This window comes from Phyllobates terribilis, unplaced genomic scaffold (genome assembly GCF_046119375.1).
Source record: "Phyllobates terribilis strain yellow unplaced genomic scaffold, ASM4611937v1 Scaffold_5__5_contigs__length_657084704, whole genome shotgun sequence".
Classification (NCBI taxonomy): Eukaryota; Metazoa; Chordata; class Amphibia; order Anura; family Dendrobatidae; genus Phyllobates; species Phyllobates terribilis.
The window spans coordinates 259,388,919-259,416,448 of record NW_027362765.1 but is presented as its reverse complement, the minus strand read 5'-3'; the positions used below and the strand labels follow the sequence as shown (position 1 = coordinate 259,416,448).

The 27,530-nt window shown below is 42.3% G+C and overlaps 1 protein-coding gene across 2 annotated transcripts in view; it reads left to right on the top strand.

Moving 5' to 3' along the window:
- Positions 1-19,083, top strand: part of ENGASE (endo-beta-N-acetylglucosaminidase) — a 51,340-nt gene extending 32,257 nt beyond the window's left edge. For both annotated transcript variants that reach the window (XM_073684095.1, XM_073684096.1), the window contains 5 exons: positions 6,520-6,707; positions 9,158-9,306; positions 11,704-11,803; positions 12,476-12,590; positions 14,309-19,083. In XM_073684095.1, the coding sequence (XP_073540196.1) occupies positions 6,520-6,707; positions 9,158-9,306; positions 11,704-11,803; positions 12,476-12,590; positions 14,309-14,704 (948 nt within the window). In that variant the 3' untranslated portion in view covers positions 14,705-19,083. The remainder of the gene's footprint in view (positions 1-6,519; positions 6,708-9,157; positions 9,307-11,703; positions 11,804-12,475; positions 12,591-14,308) is intronic.
- The last annotated feature ends 8,447 nt before the right edge of the window (positions 19,084-27,530 follow it).

Below are 27,530 nucleotides of genomic sequence, written 5' to 3'. Positions count from 1 at the left end.
TATTAGTGAGCACTTGTTCTCCTCTGCCGAGATAATCCATCCACCTCACAGGTGTGGCATATACAGATGCTGATTAGACAGCATGATTATTGCACAGGTGTCTCTTAGGCTGGCTACAATAAAAGGTCACTTTAACATGTGCAGTTTTATCACTCAGCACATTGCCACAGATGTCGCAAGTTTTGAGAGAGCGTGCAGTTGGCATGCTGACTGCAGGAATGTCCAACAGAGCTGTTGCCTATGAATTAAATATTAATTTCTCTACCATAAGCCGTCTCCAAAGGCGTTTCTGAGAATTTGGCAGTACATCCAACCAGCCTCACAATTGCAGACCACGTGAAACCACACCAGCCCAGGACCTCAATATTCAGCATCTTCACCTCCAAGATTGTCTGTGTGAGACCAGCTGCCCGGACAGCTGCTACAACAATCGGTTTGCATGACCAAAGAATTTCTGCACATACTGTCAGAAACCTTCTCAGGGAAGCTCGTCGTACTCATTGGGGTCTCCACCTGATTGGAGTTTGTCGTCGTAAGCGACTTGGAGTGGGCAAATGCTCACGTTCGATTGCGTCTGGGACGTTGGAGAGGTGTTCTCTACATGGATGAATCCCGGTTTTCACTGTACAGGGCAGATGGCAGACTGTGTGTATGGCGTCGAGTGGGTGTGCGGTTTGCTGATGTCAATGTTGTGAATTGAGTGACCCATGGTGGCGGTGGGGTTATGGTATGGGCAGGTGTATGTTATGAATAACGAACACGGGTGCATTTTATTGATGCCATTTCGAATGCACAGAGATACAGTCACGAGATCATGAGGCCCATTGTTGTGCCATTCATCCACCCATGTTGCGGCATGATGATGCACTGCCCCATGTTGCAAGGATCTGTACACAATTTCTGGAAGCTGAAACATCCCAGTTCTTGCATGGCCTGCATACTCACCGCACATGTCACCCAATGAGCAGGTTTTGGATGCTCTGGATCAGCGTGTTCAAGTTCCTGCCAATATCCAGCAACTTCGCACAGCCATTGAAGAGGAGTGGACCACCATTCTACAAGCCACAATCAACAACCTGATTAACTCTTTTCGAAGGAGATGTGTTGCACTGTGTGAGGCAAATGGTGGTTACAGCAGATACTAAACACAGATTTAGACAAATTTGTAAACAATATTTGAGAGAAAAAGGCATTTTGTGCACATAGAAAAAATCTTGGATCTTTGAGTTCAGCTCATGAAAAATGGGATCAAAAACAAAAGTGTATTTTGATTGCTATATACAGTGGGTACGGAAAGTATTCAGACCCCTTTAAATTTTTCACTCTTTGTTTCATTGCAGCCATTTGGTAAATTCTAAAGTTCATTTTTTTTCTCATTAAAGTACACTCTGCACCCCATCTTGACTGAAAAAAACCAGAAATGTCGAAATTTTTGCAAATGTATTTAAAGAGAAAAACTGAAATATCACATGGTCCTAAGTATTCGGACCCTTTTCTCAGTATTGAGTAGAAGCACCATTTTGAGCTAGTACAGCCATGAGTCTTCTTGAGAATGATGCAACACGTTTTTCACACCTGGATTTGGGGATCCTCTGCCATTCTTCCTTGCAGATCCTCTCCAGTTCCGTCAGGTTGGATGGTGGACAGCCATTTTCAGGTCTCTCAGAGATGCTCAATTGGGTTTAGGTTAGGGCTCTGGCTGGGCCAGTCAACAATGGTCAGAGTTGTTCTGAAGCCACGCCTTTGTTATTTTAGCTGTGTGCTTAGGGTTATTGTCTTGTTGGAAGGTGAACCTTCAGCCAAGTCTGAGGTCCAGAGCACTCTGGAAGAGGTTTTCATCTAGGATATCTCTGTACTTGACCGCATTCATGTTTCCTTCAATTGCAACCAGTTTTCCGGTCCCTGCTGCTGAAAAAACACCCCCATAGCATGATGCTGCCACCACCATGTTTCACTGTTGGGATTGTACTGGGCAGGTGATGAGCAGTGCCTGGTTTTCTCCACACATACCGCTTAGAATTATCACCAAAAAGTTCTATCTTCGTCTTATCAGACCAGAGAATCTTATTTCTCATAGTCTCTGAGTCCTTCATGTGTTTTTGAGCAAACTCTATGCGGGCTTTCATATGTCTTGCACTGAGGAGAGGCTTCCATCGGGCCACTCTGCCGTAAAGGCCCGACTGGTGGAGGGGTGCAGTGATAATTGACTTTGTGGAACTTTCTCCCATCTCCCTACTGCATATCTGGAGCTCAGCCACAGTGATCTTGGGGTTCTTCTCTACCTCTCACCAATGCTCTTCTCCCACGATTTCTCAGTTTGGCTGAACGGCCAGGTCTAGGAAGACTTCTGGTGGTCCCAAACTTCTTCCATTTAAGGATTATGGAGGCCACTGTGCTCTTAGGAACCTTGAGTAATGCGGAAATTCTTTTGTAACCTTGGCCAGATTTGTGCCTTGCCACAATTCTGTCTCTGTGCTCCTTGGGCGGTTCCTTTGAGCTCATGATTCTCATTTGGTCTGACATGCACTGTGAGCTGTGAGGTCTTATATAGACAGGACTTGATTTGGAAAGGCACACACCTATCAGTTTAATTAACCCCTTTACCCCCAAGGTGGTTTGCACGTTAACAGGCCAATTTTTACAATTCTGACCACTGTCACTTTGAGGTAATTACTCTGGAATGCTTCAACGGATCCCCCTGATTCTGAGATTGTTTTTTTTCGTGACATATTGTACTTCATGATTGTGGTAAAATTTCTTCGATATCACTTGCGCTTATTTGTGAAAAAAAACGAAAATTTAGCAATTTTCAAAATTCTAATTTTTATGCCCTTAAATCAGAGAGATATGTCACACAAAATAGTTAATAAATAACATTTCCCACATGTCTACTTTACATCAGCACAATTTTGGAACCAATATATATATTTTTTTTTTTATTAGGGAGCTATAAGGGTTAAAAGTTGACCAGCGATTTCTCATTTTTCCAACAAAATTTACAAAACCATTTTTTTTTTTTTTAGGAATCACATTTGAAGTGACTTTGAGGGGTCTTTATGACAGAAAATACCCAAAAGTGACACCATTCTAAAAACTTCACCCCTCAAGGTGCTCAAAACCACATTCTGGAACTTTATTAACCCTTCAGGTGTGTCGCAGGAATTTTTGGAATGTGGAAGAAAAAAATTAACATTTAACTTTAACAAAAATGTTACTTTAGACCCAATTTTTTTTTTTATTTTCGCAGGGGTAACAGGAAAAAATGGACCCCCAAAATTTGTTGTGCAATTTCCCCTGAGCACGCAGATACACCATATGTGGGGAAAAAACACTGGGCACACGGCAGGGTTCGGAAGGGAAGGAGCACCATTTGACTTTTTGAATGTAAAATTTGCTTGAATAATTAGCGGACGCCATGTTGCGTTTGGGGAGCCCCTGATGTGCCTAAACAGTGGAAACCCCCCACAAGTGACACCATTTTGGAAACTAGACCCCTCAGGGAACTTATCTAGATGCGTGGTGAGCAGCCTGAACCCCCAAGTGCTTTACAGAAGTTTATAACATGGAGCCGTGAAAATAATTTTTGTGGAAAAAGTTTGATTTTTTTTTTTTTATGTTTTAGCCCCAATTTTTTTATTTTCACAAGGGTAAGAGGAGAAAATGGATGCCAAAAACATTTGTGCAATTTCTCCTGAGTACGCCAATACCCCATATGTGGGGAAAATACAGTGTTTGGGCGCACGGCAGGGTTCAGAAGGGAAGGAGCACTGTGTGACTTTTTTTAACGCAAAATTGTCTGGAATTGAGAGCGGACGCCATGTCGCGTTTGGAGAGCCCCTGATGTGCCTAAATAGTGGAAACCCACCACAAGTGACCCCATTTTGGAAACTACACCCCTCAAGGATTTTATCAAGGGGTATAGTGAACATTTTGAACCCAGAGGTACGACACAGAATTTGATAACATTAGGTCATCATATTGAATAAGTTGTCATTAGTCTTGAGTGCAAATGCGCGCTACTTGAGTTTGCATCGGGTACTCAGGTTTGCACCATGTATCGCGTGTGCTCGAGTGACATGCTCGAGTCCCCGCTCGCATGTTTCACGGTTATTAGACACCCAAAAAAAAACATGCGGGGATGGCTCGTGCATGGCAGGCAATCCCCGCCTGTTTTTTTGGCCGCGAAGCATATGGGGCGGAGACTCGAGCATGTCACTTGAGCACCCACGATACTCAGTGCATACCCGAGCACCCGATGCAAACTCAAGTAGCGAACACTTTTGCTCAACACTAGTCGCCATATCGTCATCATTAATTATTTTTTTTTTTTTTTCTTTCATTTTTTAACACTTTTTGGACCTTTATACTTTGTCCCACTATGGGACTTTCACTTTTTACATTCTGTTCACCTGTATAGCATAGGGATGGAGCACCATCCCTGTGCTATACAGGCTGTCTGCTCTGCAGATGCAGAAGATACTGCATGTTGCCATAACGGCATCGGGTCGTCATGGCAACATCCGGGAAGCCGCGGCAGACAGCGTTGGACGCCGGCAGGAGAGGTGAGTATCGCTATTACCTTCCCTTGCCACCGCAATGCTGCGATCGACTTCGATCGCAGCATTGCGGGGGTTAATGTGCCGGGAGCGGTGCGGGACCGCTCACAGCACCAGGTGTCAGCTGTGACAATCAGCGCGGGCTCGATCGCCATGTTGTACTATTCCATACCTGGCTCTTAAGTCCCAGGGTGCAGGTATGTATTAGTACGTCTTGGCCTTTTAAGGAATTAAACACAGCTGGACTCCAATGAAGGAGTAGAAACATCTCAAGGAGGATCGCAAGGAAATGAACAGCATGTGACTTAAAGGGGTCTGAATACTTGGCAAGCTATATATATTTCAACGGGTGCAAAGCCCAACAGGCACAACCAAACCTCAGTCATAGTCCATGTAGAAAAAGGCAGCACTCCATTGTTCATTAAATAAGCTGAGCTGTGGTTTATTGACAAATAGTCATGGCAGCAGTGGCAACGTTTCGTTCCTATTGAGGAACTTTCTCAAGCAGTGCTCAATACATCAGGTGAATAATATATATGCATTACAATTAAGATTATTTCAATAACCATTATCATAAAAGTTTCACAAAAAGTGCTCTCCTTTAGTGCATACAATGTTAAAGTGCATCATAGTGCTTGCATATTCCATAAGGCAGCTCATTACATGATTTGTTTTATATTATATACACTAGAAACATCTTATCAACAATACTCAATAATATTACATCACCTTAGCTAATTTGTATAATGAATAATTCACCTACCAGTCCGTTTGAAATCTATCGTACCGCGCTATTCTTGACATCTCCCCAGCATCACTGCGCAAGTCAATAGCCCAATGATTTTTGGGAATGACTCGTGCATGTGCGCCACAGCCACAGGTGATGGAATATTATTGAGTATTGTTGATAAGATGCGATTTTTAATTTTCAAAATTTTGGCCAAAATTGCGATATTTTCACAAATTAATACAAGTCATATCGAGCATATTTTACCACTATCATGAAGTACAATAAACATAAAAAACAATCTGAGAATCAATGGGATCCTTTGAAGCGTTCCACAGTTATTGAAAAAAGGAACACAAGGTCTGAAACGCATTTGCAACACTAGATGCCTTTGGTAGATTGTGATCATTTTCCCGATTTAATTGGATGTTTAAATAAACTTTTTGGCTTTTATTCGGATGCTGGAAATATCCTCCTTTTTTCTATATTTTTGCTGTGGCACTGCTGCTGTTCCATGCATCGATCCATAAGAGGGTGAGCTGATTTGATCCTTTCTATTTTTGTTCCAGTTATTACTTCATAAAGTGACACTGGTCAGAATTGTAAAATTTGGCCTGGTCATTAAGGTCAAAATTAGCTATGTCACTAAGGGGGTTAATCACATGTTGCTCACCTTAAAGGGGTTTTCCCACAAACAGAAGTTCATTTTAGTCAATAGATCTTGGAATAATTATAATTTCTACAATTGGATGTGTTTAAATAAAATGTTCCTGTGCTGAGATAATCTTATAAATCTGTAATTGCCGTGTCTGATCATACCACATCTCCAGGGAAGGGGGTGGACTATATAGATATTACAGCACAGGATGACGGCTGATTCTTTCTTTGATGTAAAACATTGTTTAAAAACAGGAAGGGCAGTTTTTTACCTCAATCAGCTGTGATCCCATGCTGTGCTACCAGTATCCTCTTTTCCTTCCTCCCCTGCCCAGGAGATGTGGTATGATCAGATCATGTTCCGTACACGGTCAGGCACAGCCATTTCACAGTACACAGCAGGGGCACATTTATAAGATTATCTCAGCACAGGAACATTTTTATTTAACACATTCAATTGTGGAAGTCATTATTATTCCAAGATCTATTGGTTAATATGAACTTTTGTTAGTGGGGAAAACCCCCTTTAAGATTTCTTATTATAGTATACTCTTATTTACAAATACTTTATCATGTTAGGCTGAAGATATTGGTCCTTGGTTTAACCTAAGCGCTCAGGAGTTACAACCAATTTTCTCTGAAGTTGCTATTGATGAAGGTGTTAGTCATGTCAAGTCTCAGATCTGCCCAGAAGATGCCTGGCATGGAGGCTATTCCCTGCTTATTGAAGGAACATTGTCTGCGGACACTAAGGGGGTTTCTTTGAAGTAAGTGAAAAACTGTAATATAGGGTGGGAAGGTTTAGCTTTGAGAATTAGTAGGACAGGATTTGCAAATCATGTTTTTTTATTTGACTATTACGTTTTCGGCGGGTTTTTTTGTGACTTTTTATACAAAATAATTTACACACTTGAGTGATGTTGGCTTTTAATATTTGTGTATGTATAATCACCATAAGCTTCACAGACTGTATGTTGTAGATCCAGAATTTTCTGTTTATATATATGGCTCTATTCATGCCTGTGTCAATGGCTCTTTTTAACCTCTTAAAGCGCACCTAGCAGCAGGATTGTGCTCAGTAAACTGCATACACTATCAAGTGGGCGCCGTTACACTAATTAGAATGATGCCTGGGTTGATGAAATCCGTCCTGAAGTTCTTGTGTAATCTTTACTTTCAGTTGGGAGATGATATGCTCGTGCTCTGGGGCGGCCTGTGGGGGGCGCTCTGTCTGGTGCTCTGCTTATATATTCAGCTGTATGCTCTTATGACCGCTCACTGTGCCTTCACTGACCTGCCTCCCATTTTACCTAGCCCTACACTACTAGATGCATTATGTAAAATAGGAGGCAGGTCAGTGAAGGATCAGTGAGCTGTCATAAGAGCATACAGATGAATATGTAAGCAGAGCACCAGATAGAGCGCCCCCCACAGTCCCGCCCCGAAGCACGAGCATATCATTATCTCCAAATTGAAAGTAAAGATTACACAAGAACCACAGGGCGGATTTCATCAACCAAGGTATCATTTTAATCCGTGTAATGTCGCCCACTTGACTATGTATGTGGTTTACTGAGCACAATCCTGCTGACAGGTGCACTTTAAAGACATATGCCGTATTCATGTCTTTAAGGGGTTCACTTGCTATGAGCGGTCGGTGCTCATAGCAAATGAGAATTTCTGCTACACACAGGCGATCAGATGATCGCAGCTTCTAGTCTCCTATGGAAAAAAAAAGTTTTTAAAATAGTATAAAAGCTTAAATCACCCCGCTCTCTTGCTCCATTCAAAATTAAAATAATAAAAAAATAAATCAAATATACACCTATTTGGCATCGCCACATTCAATATCGCCCGATCTATCAATATAAAAAGAAAAGGAATTAATCTGATCGATAAATGACGTAATGATAAAAAAGAATCATAACGCCAGAATTACGTTTTTTTGGTTGCCGCAACATTGCAATAACGGGCAATCAAAACATTGTATCTACCCTAAAATGGTATCAATAAAAACGTCAGCTCGGCTCACAAAAATAAGCCCTCACCTGGCCCCAGATCCCGAAAAATGGAGACGCTGCGGGTCTCGGAAAATGGCAACCCCTTTTTTTTTTTTTAAACAAACTTTGCAATTTTTTTTTCCCACTTAAATAAAAAAGAACCTATACATGTTTGGTAACAAACTTTTAGCATTTAGTGAACATGGTAAAAGAAACCACCCCGAAAAACGATGGAATTGCACTTTTTTTTTGCAATTTCACCACACTTGGAATTTTTTTTCTGTTTTGCCGGTACATGATATGGTAAAACCAATGATGTCATTCGAAAGTATAACTTGTCCCGTAAAAAATAATCCCTCAAGTGGGCATATTGACTGGAAAAATAAAAAAGTTATGACTCTGGGAAGAAGGGGAGCAAAAAACGAAAGCCAAAAATGGAAGATGGCCCGGGGGTTAAACGGAACCTGTCATGTGAAAAACCGCTGTTCTGCTGATATGGGGTTGATCTGCAGGTTTTTGAAGTTCGGACCACCCAATGAAAGTCCAGCCGTTGTGAGGAAATTAACTTTATTCCTTCCGGGAGCCTCTGGCTTTGAGTCATAGAGATGCGGCTTCAGTCACCGCTCAGTATATAGTGAACGAAAGCTGCAACCACACCCCAGCACTGGCTGACAGTCGGCTCAGCAGTGCATCAGTACAGAGATGGCTGTCAGTCAGTGCCGGGGGCATGGATACAGCCATCGTTTACTATGTACTAAGCGATGACTGAAGCCTTTATGACTGAAAGCTGGAGATTGCTAGGAGAAAAGTTCTGGCTGCCCGGCTCTTAGTGCAATGGCCGAACGGCTTCAGAATGCTATTAACCTGCAGATTGACCACATATCTGCAGGTTCATAGTGTTTTTTTTCAGATGACCGGTTCCCTTTAACATCAAATAGTCTGACTCACTGAGGGGGCCCAAAAGACCACTGTCATTTGTGTCTGTAGGCCGGACCTGGAACTGTGTTCACATCTTTGTCATAGATTACTTTATTAACAGATACTACAACAAAGTCTTTTAGGAATGTTTTGTATTCATTGATGTTATATGATAGATAAATGATTGATTAATCTAGTTTTCAGTGACTATATAAAGTTTGTTGTCTGCATCTGTCCCTCATGTGACTTGTAAAATGTTCTCATGCCTTGAATGTTTGGGGGTGGGCTGGGTTGGCTAGGTTGTTCTCTTTACATGTTCCAGCTCCAGAAAAACTCATGCTGTCCATCGTGTACAAGTTGGAGGATGCTCCCAATGTCTCATTGTCACTAGAGCTGTCCACACAAGACGCTCCTTTCTGTGGCGTGGAAAGTGTTACTGAAATAACTGGTAAGAGATTTGCTTTATGTGCAAGCAGAAACCATGTCGGCTTGCGCTATATTGCTTTTGTAATATTCCATAGCACTATTCCTATTTGCTGTCCTCAAGGCTACACAATAGACTTATGTTGTACTGGAGGACATTGGGCGTCCTTGTATTAAATTGACAGTCCATTGATTTCAATGAAAACTGTGTAATACTGTTTTATATGTAGTGACTCTGCAGGTAAATTGAACACTAAATATCTGTTTACTCTAAAAATATTTTTGAAAAGTGATTATTCAGAGCAGCAAACAGCCACTGAAATTTCCAATCTCTGAATGTTCAGTACTTTGTGTAATGCAATATGTCATGCTGGACTGGAATCTGCCTGCCCTTACAAATCATCTTAAAAACTAGCTGGTAGTTGATCTCCCCTGTAATCAGGCCTTGGGTACTCAGTGGGCCTTTTGTTGCCAACATCTGGGTCCTGCCGCACCAGATATACAGTACAGACCAAAAGTTTGGACACACCTTCTCATTTAAAGATTTTTCTGTATTTTCATGACTTTGTCAATTGTACATTCACACTGAAGGCATCAAAACTATGAATTAACACATGTGGAATTATATACTTAACAAACAAGTGTGAAACAACTGAAAATATGTCTTATATTCTAGGTTCTTCAAAGTAGCCACCTTTTGCTTTGATGACTGCTTTGCACTCTTGGCATTCTCTTGATGAGCTTCAAGAGGTAGTCACCGGAAATGGTTTTCACTTCACAGGTGTGTCCTGTCAGGTTTAATAAGTGGGATTTCTTGCCTTATAAATGGGGTTGGGACCATCAGTTGTGTTGTGCAGAAGTAACGTGGATACACAGCTGATAGTCCTACTGAATAGACTGTTAGCTGCTTTTTTCTTGCCATAATACAAATTCTAAGTAAAGAAAAACGAGTGGCCATCATTACTTTAAGAAATGAAGGTCAGTCAGTCCGAAAAATTGGGCAAACTTTGAATGTGTCCCCAAGTGCAGTTGCAAAAACCATAAAGCGCTACAAAGAAACTGGCTCACATGAGGACCACCCCAGGAAAAGAAGACAAAGAGTCACCTCTGCTTCTGAGGATAAGTTTATCCGAGTCACCAGCCTCAGAAATGGCAGGTTAACAGCAGCTCAGATTAGAGACCAGGTCAATGCCACACAGAGTTCTAGCAGCAGACACATCTCTACAACAACTGTTAAGAGGAGACTTTGTGCTGCAGGCCTTCATGGTAAAATAGCTGCTAGGAAACCACTGCTTAGGACAGGCAACAAGCAGAAGAGACTTGTTTGGGCTAAAGAACACAAGGAATGGACATTAGACCAGTGGAAATCTGTGCTTTGGTCTGATGAGTCCAAATTTGAGATCTTTGGTTCCAACCACTGTGTCTTTGTGAGACGCAGAAAAGGTGAACGGATGGACTCTACATGCCTGTTTCCCACCGTGAAGCATGGAGGAGGAGGTGTGATGGTGTGGGGGTGCTTTGCTGGTGACACTGTTGGGGATTTATTCAAAATTGAAGGCATACTGAACCAGCATGGCTACCACAGCATCTTGCAGCGGCATGCTGTTCCATCCGGTTTGCGTTTAGTTGGACCATCATTTATTTTTCAACAGGACAATGACCCCAAACACACCTCCAGGCTGTGTAAGGGCTATTTGACCAAGAAGGAGAGTGATGGGGTGCTACTCCAGATGACCTGGCCTCCACAGTCACCAGACCTGAACCCAATCGAGATGGTTTGGGGTGAGCTGGACCACAGAGTGAAGGCAAAAGGGCCAACAAGTGCTAAGCATCTCTTGGAACTCCTTCAAGATTGTTGGAAGACCATTTCCGGTGACTACCTCTTGAAGCTCATCATGAGAATGCCAAGAGTGCAAAGCAGTCCTCAAAGCAAAAGGTGGCTACTTTGAAGAACCTAGAATATAAGACCTATTTTCAGTTGTTTCACACTTTTTTGTTAAGTATATAATTCCACATGTGTTAATTCATAGTCTTGATGCCTTCAGTGTGAATGTACATTTTTCAAAGTCATGACGGTGTGTCCAAACTTTTGGTCTGTACTGTAGCTGATTTTACTTTAACAAGTATCTTGTGTTTATCCAGTTAATTTTTACTCTCTCCCTCTGCATCTGTGGTAGAGTGTAGAAACCCCTTGTACTTCATGCCACAAGCTGTCCTTCATACTAGAGACTGTATAACATAGAGGACGCTTTTCTTGTCCCTGGTAAACTATAAGGTCGAGTTACTGCTACGAGACTGCCACCGCTCTGCTGTTAATTGGGTTCATGATCCATTGAATGTAAAATGTGGGTTTATGAGGAGAACAATTTTTACTTTATGTATAATATATTATACCGATTGACCATTTTTCTCTTTTGCCCAGGAGGAGCCCCCAGTCAGACACATACTCTGGAACCATTTTCAAAACCCCCCACATCTCTCACAACACCTGAACAGGACAAGACATTTGGATGGTTAAAAAGGTAAATGTGAATAGTGTGCTGCTTGTAATTTCAAGATGTGACGTTCCCAAAACACTATTACTTAATATTTTGTAAATTCATATAGGATTGTCTCTCTCCTCTTATCCTCGTCATCAGTTTCCTCTGTCTGGCTTTATCTTCCTTGGTTTTGATTACTTATACACCCTGCATGTATACATTCGCTTGAACCTCTGGTGTGTACATTGTACAGAAGTTGCCCTTTTACAAGAGGCAGCGGCTGATGTGAAGTAACTTTCTACAACAGCTAGCCTTCCACGAAGGTAACATTGCTTTTTAGAGACAATAACATGTTGTTGGTAAAGATAAGGAAAGTTCTGAAAAAAACAAACATACATTTTTAAAGTGTCTTGAAATTAGAAAACCTGTGTTTACGTGTTACTACAGTTAAATCAGCGTATATGCTGATTTATTTAATATCCTCATACCATTGCAGAACATATTTCACATTAGCATCTAGTACAGAACCATTTACAATTGCTGATCCAAGTTATAAGATCAGGCTGACTACTGCGTCCTTTCAGCAATTGTGAAGTGTTTAAGAAAATACTGTGCTAATTTTAAAATTACAGTGATACATTTATTGTTATGGCTTTTACTAGAGACGCTGGTATTAAGACGATTTTGTTAACTGATGGTACCATTTCATTTTAGATTTTATGAGGTGCAACTAAGTGGATGTTTGCTGACTGGTTTATCAGTACATGTTTCCAGAACGAAGCACAACGGGGAAGATGAGAGCTTTGTGTGCCGTGTTGGAGAAATAAGGGTATCTAGTCTGAAAATTTTTCTCAAGCTTTTCCTTCTTGCTTAGTCTTTTAAATGTATTTACTCTTGTGAAATACTTTTTCCAGATCAACTGTTAGTAATCCTGGTAGTGAAGTCTCGTCAATTAAGACATCATGTGACTTTACTGTCCTAGCCAGTTATGGCAGGGTCTCATGGATGAAACTACTAAGAATTCACAATGAGTATTGCTCACTAAAGTAGCAGATTAGCATACCAAAGTACTAGCCACGTCACCCACAGAAAAAGCCTATAAGCTAATAGATGATGCAGCTAAATAATACAGACCAGACAGCGATACTTGCACACCCCAATGCACGTTTCGCATTAGCTTCCTCTAGGGCAGAGGTCCCCAACCTTTTTTGCACCAGGGACCGGCTTTAAGCAAGACCAGTTTTCCATGGCCTGGTGGGGGTGGGGGCGGGGCTTTGGTCATATGGGGGTGGGGTTATGGAGGGGTGGAGCTGTATGGGGAGGATGCTGGCGGGACCTCGGTGTACAGCGCTGCTAAGTAGCAGCATTGTACATTGAGCGTCAGTGTATACAGCGCTGCTGCTTAGCAGCGCTACACACTGAACACCGGTACCGGGAGCCGCGTCACTGAAGCCAGTCTGCTGCCCCAGCACGCCCCACATAACATGTTCTGCCGGGGGCGTGTCAGTGAGGAGAGCCTGCCGCCCCACCCCGTCAGGAACACACCATGCTGTGCAGGAGGGCCGCGTCACTAAGACCCGCCCCGTGACGTACAACAGGTACCATGCTGTGCTGTGGAGGGCTGCGTCATTAAGACCCGCCCGACGCCCCACCCCGTCCTGCATAATGTTCTCTGCCTGGAGCTGCGAGCTGTCACGGCTATGGCAGAAAACATTATAAATCCACACAGAGCGAGCTCTGACCAGGCGCAGGGCCGCGGAGCTAGCTGTCAGCGGCACCGCGTACCGGCTGAAAAACCCCAACGGCCCGGTCCTGGTCCGCGGACCGGCGGTTGGGGACCTCTGCTCTAGGGCACACATGTCAAACTCTGGCCCGTGGGCCAAACTCCAGCCCGCCGGGTGAGTATATTTGGCCTGCGACGCAAAGAGGTCCCCTGCTCTGCATCGCACTTTCAATTGTATGGAGGACTGTGTGGCCCAATCATACTGTATTGAGGACTATGTGAGGCCATTATACTATACTGTATGAAGGACTATGTGGGGCCCATTATGTGTGGGGATTTCAGTTTGGGAATAATACCGTGTTGGGGCCACCATACCATGCGTGTGGAGAGTACTGTGGAGGAATTCACTGTGGGGGGTATCTAACTGTGTTTGAAGGGGCACTTTTGTTGGCAACATACTTATTATCTGTGTTATTCAAGGTTTTCTATCCTTTACTGCTCTTACACAACATATATTATAATATTCTAATTTTTTTTACTAAGATCTATTAATTAAAATGTATTTTGTTTGTGGGACAACCCCTTTAAGTTTGTTTCCATATGAAAAGGTTCATCATTATATTTGATAAGGAAAAACTTCCTAAATTTTAGACTTTTTTAAAATAAATATCAAGGTTCGCCCAAGACCTTGTCCAAGCTTTTCATTTTTGCCCTCTGTGTATTTGAGTTTGACATCCCTGCAGGGTACGCAAGAGATAATAAAGTAGTACTATAGTGTTATAATGTAATACAAGACATTGACTGTGCTCTTTATTCTGTTGTAGATTTTAGATGCTTCTCTACCTCTACAACGTCCTTTGCAGCCTTCTGACCTCACCTTGACTCATGTACATTGGCGAAGGGACCAGGAAAGCAATCAGCTATTTGTTAGCTTAACCCTTCATTGGAGCCATGCTATGGATAACTTTCGCCACTTCCGCATATACTGTCGTGGTGTTACCTGTCATCGAGCTCCAGACTCACAGCCTCATCTTCTAGGGTTGGCACATGCTTGCATTTACCGTGTGGTTGATCTAGCCGTTCCGAATCCATGCCCACCAGCTCCTGGCAGGCTTGAATTTACAGTCCAGCCTGTTAATAAGGATACCGTGGAAGTCTTGCCTCCAGTATGGGGGCATCTGTCCTTGGAGTTTGTGGAACAGACGCACACTGAAGTGTAAAAATAATGCACATTTTTAAGCAGATAAACAAACTGGGGGGATGATTTTTTATGACATGTACTAGTATATTTGACTATAAAAGAAAAGGAATTAAAGTCCTTACTTATCTTTTTATATTCGTACTACTACAAATTTAAATATCCATCATATCATTGTATGCTTGCCTGTCATGTTTAGCGTTTTTTTCAGATCACGTTATATAGCAGTTACTCATATTGTAAGTCTAACCATTTATGCCATGTGTCCCTAGATAAGCCGCTAGTCTTGGGCTTGCTGTCTTTTATACATTGTGGCATATGACTTTCCATAGTTTTATCCACTCTGAAGAGCCCCAGACATCATAAATTATAGTCATCCAAACGCTCAGATTTCTGCAGGAAATCTAGCGTGTATGTGGACCTCCCAACTCTACCCCGGGAAAGAAGACCCTTCTGGTGGTGTCTGGCAGCAGCTTACTTTCTCTCCCTATTGAAAAAAAATGCACACTCAGCGTGTGTATGGAGGAGCTAGGAGGGACAGCTGATAGTCAAATGAGTGTGCTACCTACTATCTAAGTATATGGGCACCTTTTAATGGCAATTTTCAAATGTAGCACATTTATGCAATATCTACTAGATATGCAATAAATGTATGATCGATGCAGATCCCATTGGTGCGTGATCAGCGTGATCACCTTTTCAGGAATAGGTAGGTGCTGTAGTGGCATCTGTACATTTATAGCTTATCTCGTGGATATGCCATAACTGCATGAGTTGAGAATATGCTTTTAACTGTAAAGAACACATTCCTGAAAGACTTTGCTGAAGATTTCTATGCTCCTTGAATGCCAATTCTTCATAGTGACTACATTTATTTGTAAATGTGGTGAAAGGTAACCTGTCATTTGAAAAATGCTATTAGTCTGAAGATAGGGGTTAATCTGTATGTTAATTGCGTTCAGAAGCAGTGACTGCGAGCTCAGTAGCTCATTAATACAGAGTCGGCTGTCAGTCAGTGCCAGCGTGTGGTTTCAGTCACCACTTACTATGTGCTGAGGAGTGACTGAAGCCGTGCCGGCCGCATCTCTATAAGTGAAAGTCTGAGGCTGCCAGGAGAATTAAAGTTCATTTCCTCCCAGCAGCCAGGCTCTAAACACTGCTCTTGCACGGTTTCTGAACACTATTAAAGGGAACCTGACCGGTCCCCCATGCCCTCCAACCCACCAGCATTTGTGTATTTGTTGTTAAATACCCTGCCTAGCTAGCCCTTAATAGTGATTATCACTGTCGTCTTCACTTCTAGACATGCACAGTGTGCCTCTGAAGGTGGGAAGTGTACACCCGGCTTCAGAGGCACCACAACGTGGGTGAAGAAAGACGCACATGCGTGAGGTTTGCAGAGAGCTGGCGATAACATGATTTGCAAGAGCCAGCGTCATCGCTCCCACAGGGGCATGATAACATTCTGTGAGGGCCAACTAGTCTGGGGAAACACCCAATCTACTAGTCAAAGGGCTAACTAGCGTAGGAAAAGCAAACGTTCTAAACTTTCTTTAAACATATATAGGTGATAATCACTATAAAGGGCTGGTTAGGCAGGGTATTTAACAATAAATACACAAATGCTTGTGGGTTGGAGGGCATGGGGTGCCTAGCAGGTTCCCTTTAACCTGCAGATTAACCCCATAGCTGCAGGTTAATAGTATTTTTCACACGACTGCTCCTATTAAGATCTTCTTTTCTATTTTCCAAATCCTCATTTATAAGGCCTTTTTCAGTATGTGGTCAGCATTTTGCATCAGTATCTGTAAGCCAAAACCAGGAGTGGGTGATAAATACAGAGGTGGTGACGTGTTTCTATTATACTTTTCCTCTAATTGTTCCACTTTTGGTTTTGGCTTACAAATGTTGATGTAAAATACTGACCAAATTCTGAACGTGTGCACGTGGCCTTAGACAGACCTCCACCCACCTTTTGACCCCTTTTCAGCTTTTCTATAATAAGCTGACTGCCATTATTCGAATTGTTCTCTCATGTGGTATTTATAGAGGCAATATTATATTTGGATCGTAGGTTTTTACCTCTTGCCCATGTTGCCTTCTTATCATGGTCTTAGTGCTTAGTTGTTCACCTTAGACCAGTACTTGTGTTTAAAAGAGGACTGCAGGCCTAGTCCGTTCTACTTTGTAAGGTCAGACACCTGTATTTGTTATGAAAAAGATAGGAAAATATAGCATGTCTTATTAACTTGTTTTCAAGATCTATATATTATTAGTATAATATTCACTTCATGTAATCAGACTAATTAGCTATATCAGGACAAATCATCTAATAGATAAGAGCAAAGATAAAAAACGATATAATGTCCATAAATGATAATCAAACTACAAAAGTTTATTAGAAGATTAGGGCTAGGGGAGAGGAGGAGTGTATATACAAACATGCAAAAAATGGGCGCACATCACATATAGGTAAATACTACAGTCACCTGGGGTCAAGCGTCCCTATGTGTCCCGGGGCTGCAGAATGAACGTGCGTCCACCCTGAAGCGTGTTTCGGCAGAGCCTTCATCAGGGGCAGGACACATATAAGTTAAGGACTTGGTATAAAGCAGGACACCATCCAATCAAATCGCGACACGAACTGGAAGTAACAAATGTGTCACCAAGGCATGTCAGAAGCACATGCCGTCGCTGACATTGTTTGGTGCATAACTCGGACTCCGACTCTGGCATTCCGGCTGCCATGGTGACGCATGCGTCACTTCCGGTTCCCGAATTGATTGGATGGTGTCCTGCTTTTATACCTGCTCCTCACTTCTATGTGCTGTCCCCCGACGAAGGCTCTGCCGAAACGCATTTCGGGGTGGACACGTCCATTCTGCAGCCCCCGAACATGTGACTTTTGACCCCAGGTGACTGTTTGTAGTATTTACTACTTGCAATTATATGTTATATATGCTTTATTATCACTATACCGTTACCCTGGAGGATAGACAAATTAGTTCCAATATGGCCAAATGAGGCTGTGCCATTATGCACTGACATGTATACTCAGTATATATATAACTATTGATATGTACCTATATGTGATGTGTGCCCATTTTTATCATGTATGTGGGTGTGTATACCACTCCTCTTCCCTATCCCTGATCTTCTAATAAACTCTTGTATTTTGATAATCATTTATGGACATTATATCGTTCTTTGTTTGCTCTTATCCTGCATTTGTTAGCAGGGACTTGGTAGTGGAATAGTCCGTTCTCCAGCCAAAAGCTGTGTTTTTACCAATTGTTTCCCGATTGTCAATGAACACATTTTTATTTTAATTTTTTTTTATTGACGATTCATGAACATAAGTTTTAATCATCTGTCAGGAAAGTAATCATGGAGCACAAAACTTGGTCACAATATTTCATGTTTATGAAATCTTTTTTGGTGTAGGTTCAACAATTGCGTGACTGTGTTTTACAGATCATTAGATATCTGCATAACATATTGCACCTATTTAATACATTTGATGTAAATCATTCCAGCTACCTCCTACAAATGCATTTGACTAGGGTAAAAATTGCCAGCCTTGGTAAATGTGTGACCGTGTCTACAACACCACCTTAATATTGTAGCCGAACTTCTATAATGCAATTCTCTCTGCTGTTGTATCTACGTGGGATCACTCTACGGCTTGTTTTACTTGTTTGTGAATGCAAATCACTAAACAAACTGGGTTTCCTTGAGATATTAATATCAAGGAAGTTACTGGCCCATCTGTCTTTATGACTTCTATAGATTTTAGTAAAGATGGCAGCCACATGCCATCTCCACTGCTTGTGGCTGCGATAGGTGGTCAGATGTATGCTCCTCGTCAACCTGAAATTGATCCTGATTTCTGTGAAAGATTTTTGGTGCAAATCTGAAATTGTAAATTATTACATTTTATGCCATTTTTTTAAGTGAAAATGAAAACTTAGTACAAGTTTTTTTTCTATACCTGATGTTTTTGTATATGTATGGATAAAGAAGTAATTGCCGTCTCCTTTATTGCCATTCCCCCTCCTCTGCCCCATTTATCTTTTTAGTAATACATGGACTGAACTAGTAAAAACCTTCACTTTTTCAGAACTTCTGAAAACTAAACTTATGAATTCTAGTTTACTCATATTGTACAAAAAAGAGAGCTGGAAATGTGCCTTTTCCTGCTAGAAATGTCACAATTTCTTTTCTTTTTTTAATGTAATTTGTTTTCAGCAATGTACAAGTGACGGGTTCATTTGTATCGCATACACATCCAGTTTAATGATACAACAGCTGAAATATTACAGTTTATTATGGAATTGTGCAAAGTGCTTTTTCTGATGTAACCAGGTATAATAAATATTTCACAAAGCTTTTGTAAGGTAATGGTGTACATTTCTAGTCTGGATGTAATGCTAAGTTCAAACGAGCATATGAAAATCCTACATCGTTCACCAAGAAATGTCCATGATATTGGTTACACCACCAAATCAATGTAACACACCGAGCTGTTAGTGTATCTGGAATGGAAACTAGGGTGGGCGGCTACCATACATTATGCCATCGGGCCATTCCATGTCAAGTGAACCAATGAATATTACCACTATATTTTTCATTATTTTGAGAATTTGTTCTTGGGTAATACTGTGTTAGAGGATGCAAAATGCGAAGAAAAATAATTATACATTTTAGTTGTTTTTTTAATTAATTTTCAAAGTTGTGAAAAAATGTGAATTTCATTCAACTCAGAACAGTACAGGCTTCCAACAGACATGTCACAAGAGAATCTTTGTTAATATTTTACCCATGCGGAATCAAACGCAAAATTTCCAAGTGCATTTCTGAAAAATCAATATGATATTAAATGTGAAAAAAATTCACATGTACCTCCTATGCTCTTAGCCACATCTTTACCAAGATTCAAGTGAGCTCTCAGCGGGATCATACTTTATATACCGTATTTTCTGGAGTATAAGACTACGCCATGGGCGTACCCAGGATCAAAATTAGGGGGGGGGGGGGGGGCAAGCCACGGTCACAGATACCGAAGAGAAATATATATATAGTTCAATGCAAAGATTTCACTTCTTACATTACATGAGTGATATCTATTGTAAATTCCACAATAGCTCAGAAACCGGCGAATCGTTCCACACAGTATACTGGCTGCCATAAAATGCCCCATACAGGATACTGGCCCCCATATAACGCTCCATGCAGGATACTGGCCCCCATATAACGCTCCATGCAGGATACTGGCCCCCATATAACGCTCCATGCAGGATACTGGCCCCCATATAACGCTCCATGCAGGATACTGGCCCCCATATAACGCTCCAGGCAGGATACTGGCCCCCATATAACGCTCCAGGCAGGATACTGGCCCCCATATAACGCTCCAGGCAGGATACTGGCCCCCATATAACGCTCCAGGCAGGATACTGGCCCCCATATAACGCTCCAGGCAGGATACTGGCTCCTATATTACGCTCCATGCAGGCTGTTTCCCACACATAATGCCCCACGCAGGCTGTTCCCCCCCCCCCCCCATATAATGCCCCATGTAGGGTGTCACCCCACCTTATAATGCCCCATGCAGGATGTCACACCCCCACCCCCTTATAATGCCCCATGCAGGATGTCACACACCCTCAGCTCACCCCCCCTCCTCCCTTATATTGCCACAGGCCTCCATATAATAATAAAAAAATATGAAATACCTCACATCCAGCGTCGCCGGCCTCATCCCGCTCTGTGCTGTGACTGCTCAAGAGAGAGCGCGGTGTAAGGACGTCACCACGCCCTCTGACCTGAGACGTCACAGTGCAGCAGCCGCGGAGGATGCAGGAGCTGCTGCGGAGGCACGGGGAGGGGTAAGTATTGTGTCAGGGCCCTGAGCAAGCGGGGGGGAGCGGGCGCTGACGGTGAGGGGCCCCCCCTGCCTGCTCAGGGCCCCGGCATTTGCCCGGGTGCTGACGCCAGCCCTGGTGTGCGGCTTGCATGCCTGCTTCTAGGAGGGGTCAGCTGCCTCACGGTGGATACGCCCATGGACGACACCCAACTTTTCCAGATAAAATATAGAGTTTGGGATATATTCGCCGTATAAGACTACCCCTCTTCTAACGCACATACGGTAAAAATTAAAAAAAATCAGATTTGATTTCAATATGGTAATTTTAAAGTGATGAACCTTACCAGCGATTGGCTGTCTTTTTTTTATACAAATCCTGCTTGGATTGGTCAGTTCTCCCTGTCTCCAAGACTATCCGAGAGGTAGCACATTTCTCTGGCCCGCCCTTGTATCCTGTTACCGGTACCTCCTTCTCTGCCTCTCTGATCTCGCTCCTGAGGACTGCAGTGATGAGCTGAGGGGGTGCCTCACCGGGAAGGTGTAAGTGAAGCAAGCTGCAGGCGTCCGGGACGCCCGGGGTATGGAAAAAAGAGAGAGCTGTGCTATGCCCAGAAAAACACATCTTGCACTCATCTGGCCTGCCCTTGTATTACCTCCTTCTCTGCCTCTCAGATCTCGCACATGCACGCCTGCACCGCTTCACAGTCCTCAGGAGCGAGATCTGAGAGGCAAAGGAGGTAATACAAGGGCAGGCCAGACGAGTGAAAGAGGTGTGTTTTTCTGGGCATAGCACAGCTCTCTCTTTTTTTTCATTACCACGGGCGTCCCGGACGCCTGCAGCTTGCTTCACTTACACCTTCCCAGTGAGGCGCCCCCTCACCTCGCCACTGCAGTCCTCAGGAGCGAGATCAGAGAGGCAGAGAAGGAGGTACCAGTAGTAGGATACAAGGGTGAGCCAGAGGGATGTGCTACCGCTCTGATAGTCTTGGAGACAGGGAGGGCTTATAAATTACCAGAAATACCGTACTTTTCGGACCATAAGACGCACCTAGGTTTTAGAGGAGGAAAATAGAAAAAAAAATTTAAGCAAAATGTGTTCACAATGCTTTTTTTAAGGGGGAGGGGGTCTTCTGCTGACACTGGTATAGGGGTAATGTCCCCCAATTCTGACAATATCCCCCATCCTGGTATATATGCCCCCCCTTCCTTTTATACGTGGCCCCCATCCCCATCCTGGTATGCCTGGCATCCCTCCATTCTGGTATGCATGCCACCCCTCATCCCTGTCCTGGTATGTATGGCACCCCTCATCCCTGTCCTGGTATGCATGGCACCCCTCATCTCTGTCCTGGTAAGCATGGCACCCCTAATTCCTATCCTGGTATGCATGGCACCCCTCATCTTTATCCTGTTATGTATGCCCCCCTCAGCCTTATCCTGGTATGTATGGCCCCCTCATCCTTATTTTGGTATGCATGGTCCCCCTAATCCCCATCATGCTGCACATAAAAAAATAAACACTCCTACTCACCTTTCTTCTCTCCTCCAGCGCTGCGTCCTGTCTGCCCGCAGTGATCTCACCATGTGAGCCATGCGCGGCTCACAAGGAGAGATCAGCTGCCGGAAGTCACTGCTCCCCACGCCGGGACTGTGTGCGCGGAAAGCAGTGACTTCATGCTCCTTCATAGCCGGCACACAGTGTAGCCGCAGCGCGGCTCCTGCTGCTGCCAGGCAATCGCATGTGCCCGCCATGGGCATAGAGAGAGGTTGAATATTCATGCCCTTTAACAGCGGGCACAGGCAATTTCGACAGTGGTAGGAGCCGCGCTGCGGCTCCACTGTGTGCCGCTATTAAGGAGCATGAATATTCATGGGGTGTGGTGAGCAGTGAATATTCATTTAATTAATTTTCTTTAGCAGCCGGACAGTGTAGGCTGCTGCAGGCGGCTGCTGCCTCCTGTGCCCGGAGTGTATGTGTATGTGTGTGTGTGTATATATGTATGTATGTATATATGTGTATGTGTGTGTGTGTGTGTGTGTGTATGTATATGTATATATATATATATATATATATATATATATATATATATATATATATATATATATATATATATATATATATATATATATATATATATATATATATATATATACAGTTATATGAAAAAGTTTGGGCACCCCTATTAATCTTAAGCTTATTGTTTTATAAAAATTGGTGTTTTTGCAACAGCTATTTCAGTTTGATATATGTATAACTGTTGGACACAGTAATGTTTCTGCCTTGAAATGAGGTTTATTGTACTAACAGAAAATGTGCAATCTGCATTCAAACAAAATTTGACAGTTTGCATAAGTATGGGCACCTTACCAGAAAAGTGACATTAATATTTAGTAGATCCTCCTTTTGCAAAAATAACAGCCTCTAGTCGCTTCCTGTAGCTTTTAATGAGTTCCTGAATCCTGGATGAAGGTATTTTTGACCATTCCTCTTTACAAAACAATTCCAGTTCAGTTAAGTTTGATGGTCGCCGAGCATGGACAGCCCTCTTCAAATGATCCCACAGATGTTCAATGATATTCAGGTCTGGGGACCGGGATGGCCATTCCAGAACATTGTAATTGTTCCTCTGCATGAATGCATGAGTAGATTTGGAGCGGTGTTTTGGATCATTGTCTTGCTGAAAGATCCATCCCCTGCGTAACTTCAACTTCATCACTGATTCTTGAACATTATTGTCAAGAATCTGCTGATACTGAGTGGAATCCATGCGTCCCTCAACTTTAACAAGATTCCCGGTGCCGGCATTGGCCACACAGCCCCAAAGCATGATGGAACCTCCACCAAATTTTACTGTGGGTAGCAAGTGTTTTTCTTGGAATGCTGTGTTTTTTTGCCGCCATGCATAACACCTTTTTGTATGACCAAGCAACTCAATCTTGGTTTCATCAGTCCACAGGACCTTCTTCCAAAAAGAAATTGGCTTCTCCAAATGTGCTTTTGCATACCTCAGCCGACTCTGTTTGTGGCGTGCTTGCAGAAACGGCTTCTTTCGCATCACTCTCCCATACAGCTTCTCCTTGTGCAAAGTGCATTGTATAGTTGACCGATGCACAGTGACACCATCTGCAGCAAGTTGATGCTGCAGCTCTCTGGAGGTGGTCGGAGGATTGTCCTTGACTGATCTCACCATTCTTCTTCTCTGCCTTTCTGATGTTTTTCTTGGCCTGCCACTTCTGGCCTTAACAAGAACTGTCCCTGTGTTCTTCCATTTCCTTACTATGTTCCTCACAGTGGAAACTGACAGGTTAAATCTCTGAGACAGCTTTTTGTATCCTTCCCCTGAACAACTATGTTGAATAATCTTTGTTTTCAGATCATTTGACAGTTGTTTTGAGGAGACCATGATGCCACTCTTCAGAGGAGATTCAAACGGGAGAACAACTTGCAAGTGGCCACTTTAAGTAGCTTTTCTCATGATTGCATACACCTGGCTATGAAGCTCAAAATCAATGAGGTTACAAAACCAAAAAAAGTGCTTTAGTAAGTCAGTAAAAAGTAGGTGGGAGTATTTGAAACAAGAAAATGATAAGGGTGCCCATACTTATGCACCTGTCAAATTTTGTTTGAATGCAGATTGCACATTTTCTGTTAGTACAATAAACCTCATTTCAAGGCAGAAACATTACTGTGTCCAACAGTTATTACATATATCAAACTGAAATAGCTGTTGCAAAAACACCAATTTTTATAAAACATTAAGCTTAAGATTAATAGGGGTGCCCAAACTTTTTCATATAACTGTATAAAATATATATATATATATATAATATATATTGTATTCCCTCCTCTCCCAACATTCGGACTATAAGGGTATACGCCCTATAAGATAACAGACGGCGTATAAGACGACTCCTGACTTTTGAGAAGATTTTCAGGGGTTAAAAAGTAGTCTTATATGCTGGAAAATACCGTAGTAGTTTTTTTTTAAAGTGTCAATTTGAAAATCTTGAATTCAGATCTGTTCAGCCTGTGGTCTAAAAGTGCAGGGTCTATGTTTTCCAAATAAAAAAAACATATTTCTTTTTTTAGATATTGGGAGGATGGCAGGGATTCTTTGGCTGCTTCTTCACACAACGAACAGCTGACTGGACTGTGAGATGAGCTTTATACACACTCAAATCTTCCCACTCAAACTGCTCCTCACCAATCCAGTCACATCTCCCAGCTCTGCCCAGTAACCTAGACAAGCTGAGCGAGCAGATTCTAGGAAGGTGAGTACCACCAGCACAACCCAGAAGGGCTGTGGAATATAGCAATCATTGCAATAAAAAAGGAACAAATTAATAAATACCTGAAGCAGAACCCAATAAAGAGACTCCGCAATACCACACTTTCATTCCATTAAGTGAAACAGAAATAAAAACAAGGATTTTTTCATTAAGCAATGACCATAAAGTCCATGAAGTGATTGAAGATGGTACAAGATTGGCAATGGATGACGTATCTGGTTATGTGACCTTTGAACATGATTGGCAATGGTGACCGGCTAATAGACTCTCCAAAGATTATGCCAATGAAGTAGAAGTGACTTTATGGTCCATCCCCATCCTTTGTGTATCCAAGAAAACCAGACATTAAACGTAAAAAAAAAAATCAGATATTAAGTCAGGTGGACCCAAACACCATAACAGGCCGTACATACTCTGACACAAAAGGAAAAGGCCATTGTTTGTAAGAGATTGTGGACAAGGTTAAATCTCGCCCATTAGAAGGGACAAACTGATTATAAAAGCTCAGTTTAAAGACTTACTATTAATTGTTCAGACTAGTTAATTTTGTTTTATTTTAAAGCTTGATGATTTAATTTAAAAACTTGAAAAAGGACATGTCTAGTGTCGTAATAATAAAAAAATTGATACACGTGTACTTAAATGTTTAATATTGCTTCTTTTACTTTAGTATTAAACATATGATTAGGACGAGATGGTATTTAGAAAATCACACTAAAAATATGATTCCAAGGAGAGCCCAACTTGAATCCTTGCAGAAATGTAACCAAGAACTCATGTAATACGTATGGGTTTTTTGAAAAATTTATAACCTTGTTTTTTCAAATTTGCACATCAACATTTTGAATTTAACTCCTCAAAAACAAAATAGCAACAAACATAATCTTGTGACATATCAAATTAACCCCTTAACGACTGCTGTAACACATTTTTACTGCGGTGAGGAATAAGGCTGTAGCGCCCCCCAGTGTCGGAAATTCTCCAGGGTAGCTGAGACCCTGGAGAACATGATCAGTCTCCGCCCCATATGTTTCACGGCTGTTATACAGCAAGAATTGCCTGCCATACTCGGGCAATCCCCACATTTTTTTTTGGGTGTCTTAACAGCTGCAAAACAAGTGGGGTGGGGATTTGAGCATCTCACTCGAGCACCCGTGATACTCGGTGCATACCCGAGCACCCTAGGCAAACTCAAGTAGCGAGCACTTGCGCTCAACACTAATGACAACTTATTCAATATGATGACCTAATGTTATCAAATTCTGTGTCGTACCTCTGGGTTCAAAATGTTCACAATACCCCTTGATAAAATCCTTGAGTGGTGTAGTTTCCAAAATGGGGTCACTTGGGGGTTTTCACTGTTTAGGCACATCAGGGCCTCTCCAAACGCGACATGGCGTCCGCTCTCAATTCCAGCCAATTTGGCATCCGCTAATTAGTCCAGCAAATTTAAATTCAAAAAGTCCGTGCTCCTTCCTTTCCGAGCCCTGCCTGCAGTGATTTTTTCCCATATATGGGGTATCCGCATACTCAGGAGAAATTGCACAACAATTCTCGGAGTCCATTTTCTCCTATTACCCTTGTGAAAATAAAAAATTGGGGCTAAAAGATAAATTTTGTGGAAAAAGTTTGATTTTTTATTTTCACGGCCCTTGAACCTCCCACAGACCCACTGTCCACTCTTGGAAAAAATCCGACCATTGGAAAGCACACCGATCGGAAAAATGGGCAACAGGTGGGATGTCTGTCTGTAGATCCACTCATACTCTTTGAAGCTTCCAGAAAAAGCCAAGTGCAGTGTGCAGCCACTTAGGGAATGAATGGATCAGTTGTCGAGAGGCCCACATGAGCTCCATTGTAATGGGGATAAAAGTTCAACATACTGCCGATTAGTGCGGGTCCCAGCAAACAGACCTCCACCAATCAATAACTTACCACTTATCCTCAGTCCACGTTCACATGTTCAGTATTTTACATCACTTATTGGTAAGCCAAAATCAGGAGTGGAACAATCAGAGGAAAAGTATAATAGAAACACATGCATCACGTCTGTATTTTTCACCCACTCCTGGTTTTGGCTTACAAATACTGATGAAAAAAACTGACGAAATACTGAACGTATAAATGTGTCCTTAGAATAGGTGATTACTTGTTTTCACCAGAGTAAAGTGTATAATTGCTACTGTCTAATAGTAACAGGACAGGGAGGGGTTAAACGAGCAAGTAATTAATCTCTATTGGAAATAAAAAATCTTCCCCTTATTGATATCAGAGAGAACAAGTGACCTCCATACACAACACAATTCAAGACCAATAATACCACATATAAGAGAGAAATCCTGCCACACCATGACAAGACCACATATTGGGGACAAATACCGCTACACCATGCCCAAATCACATATTACCACCACATAGTGACCGAATAATACCACATACAAGGACAAATACCACCACACCATGGCCGGACCACATATTACCATCACAAAGTGGCTGAATAATACTACATACAAAGAACAAATACTGCCACATCATGACCAGACCACATATTACCACCACATAGTGACCGAATAATACCACATACAAGGACAAATATCACCACACCATGGCCGGACCACATATTACCACTACAAAGTGGGTGAATAATGCTTCATACAAAGACCAAATACTGCCACATCATGACCAGACCTCC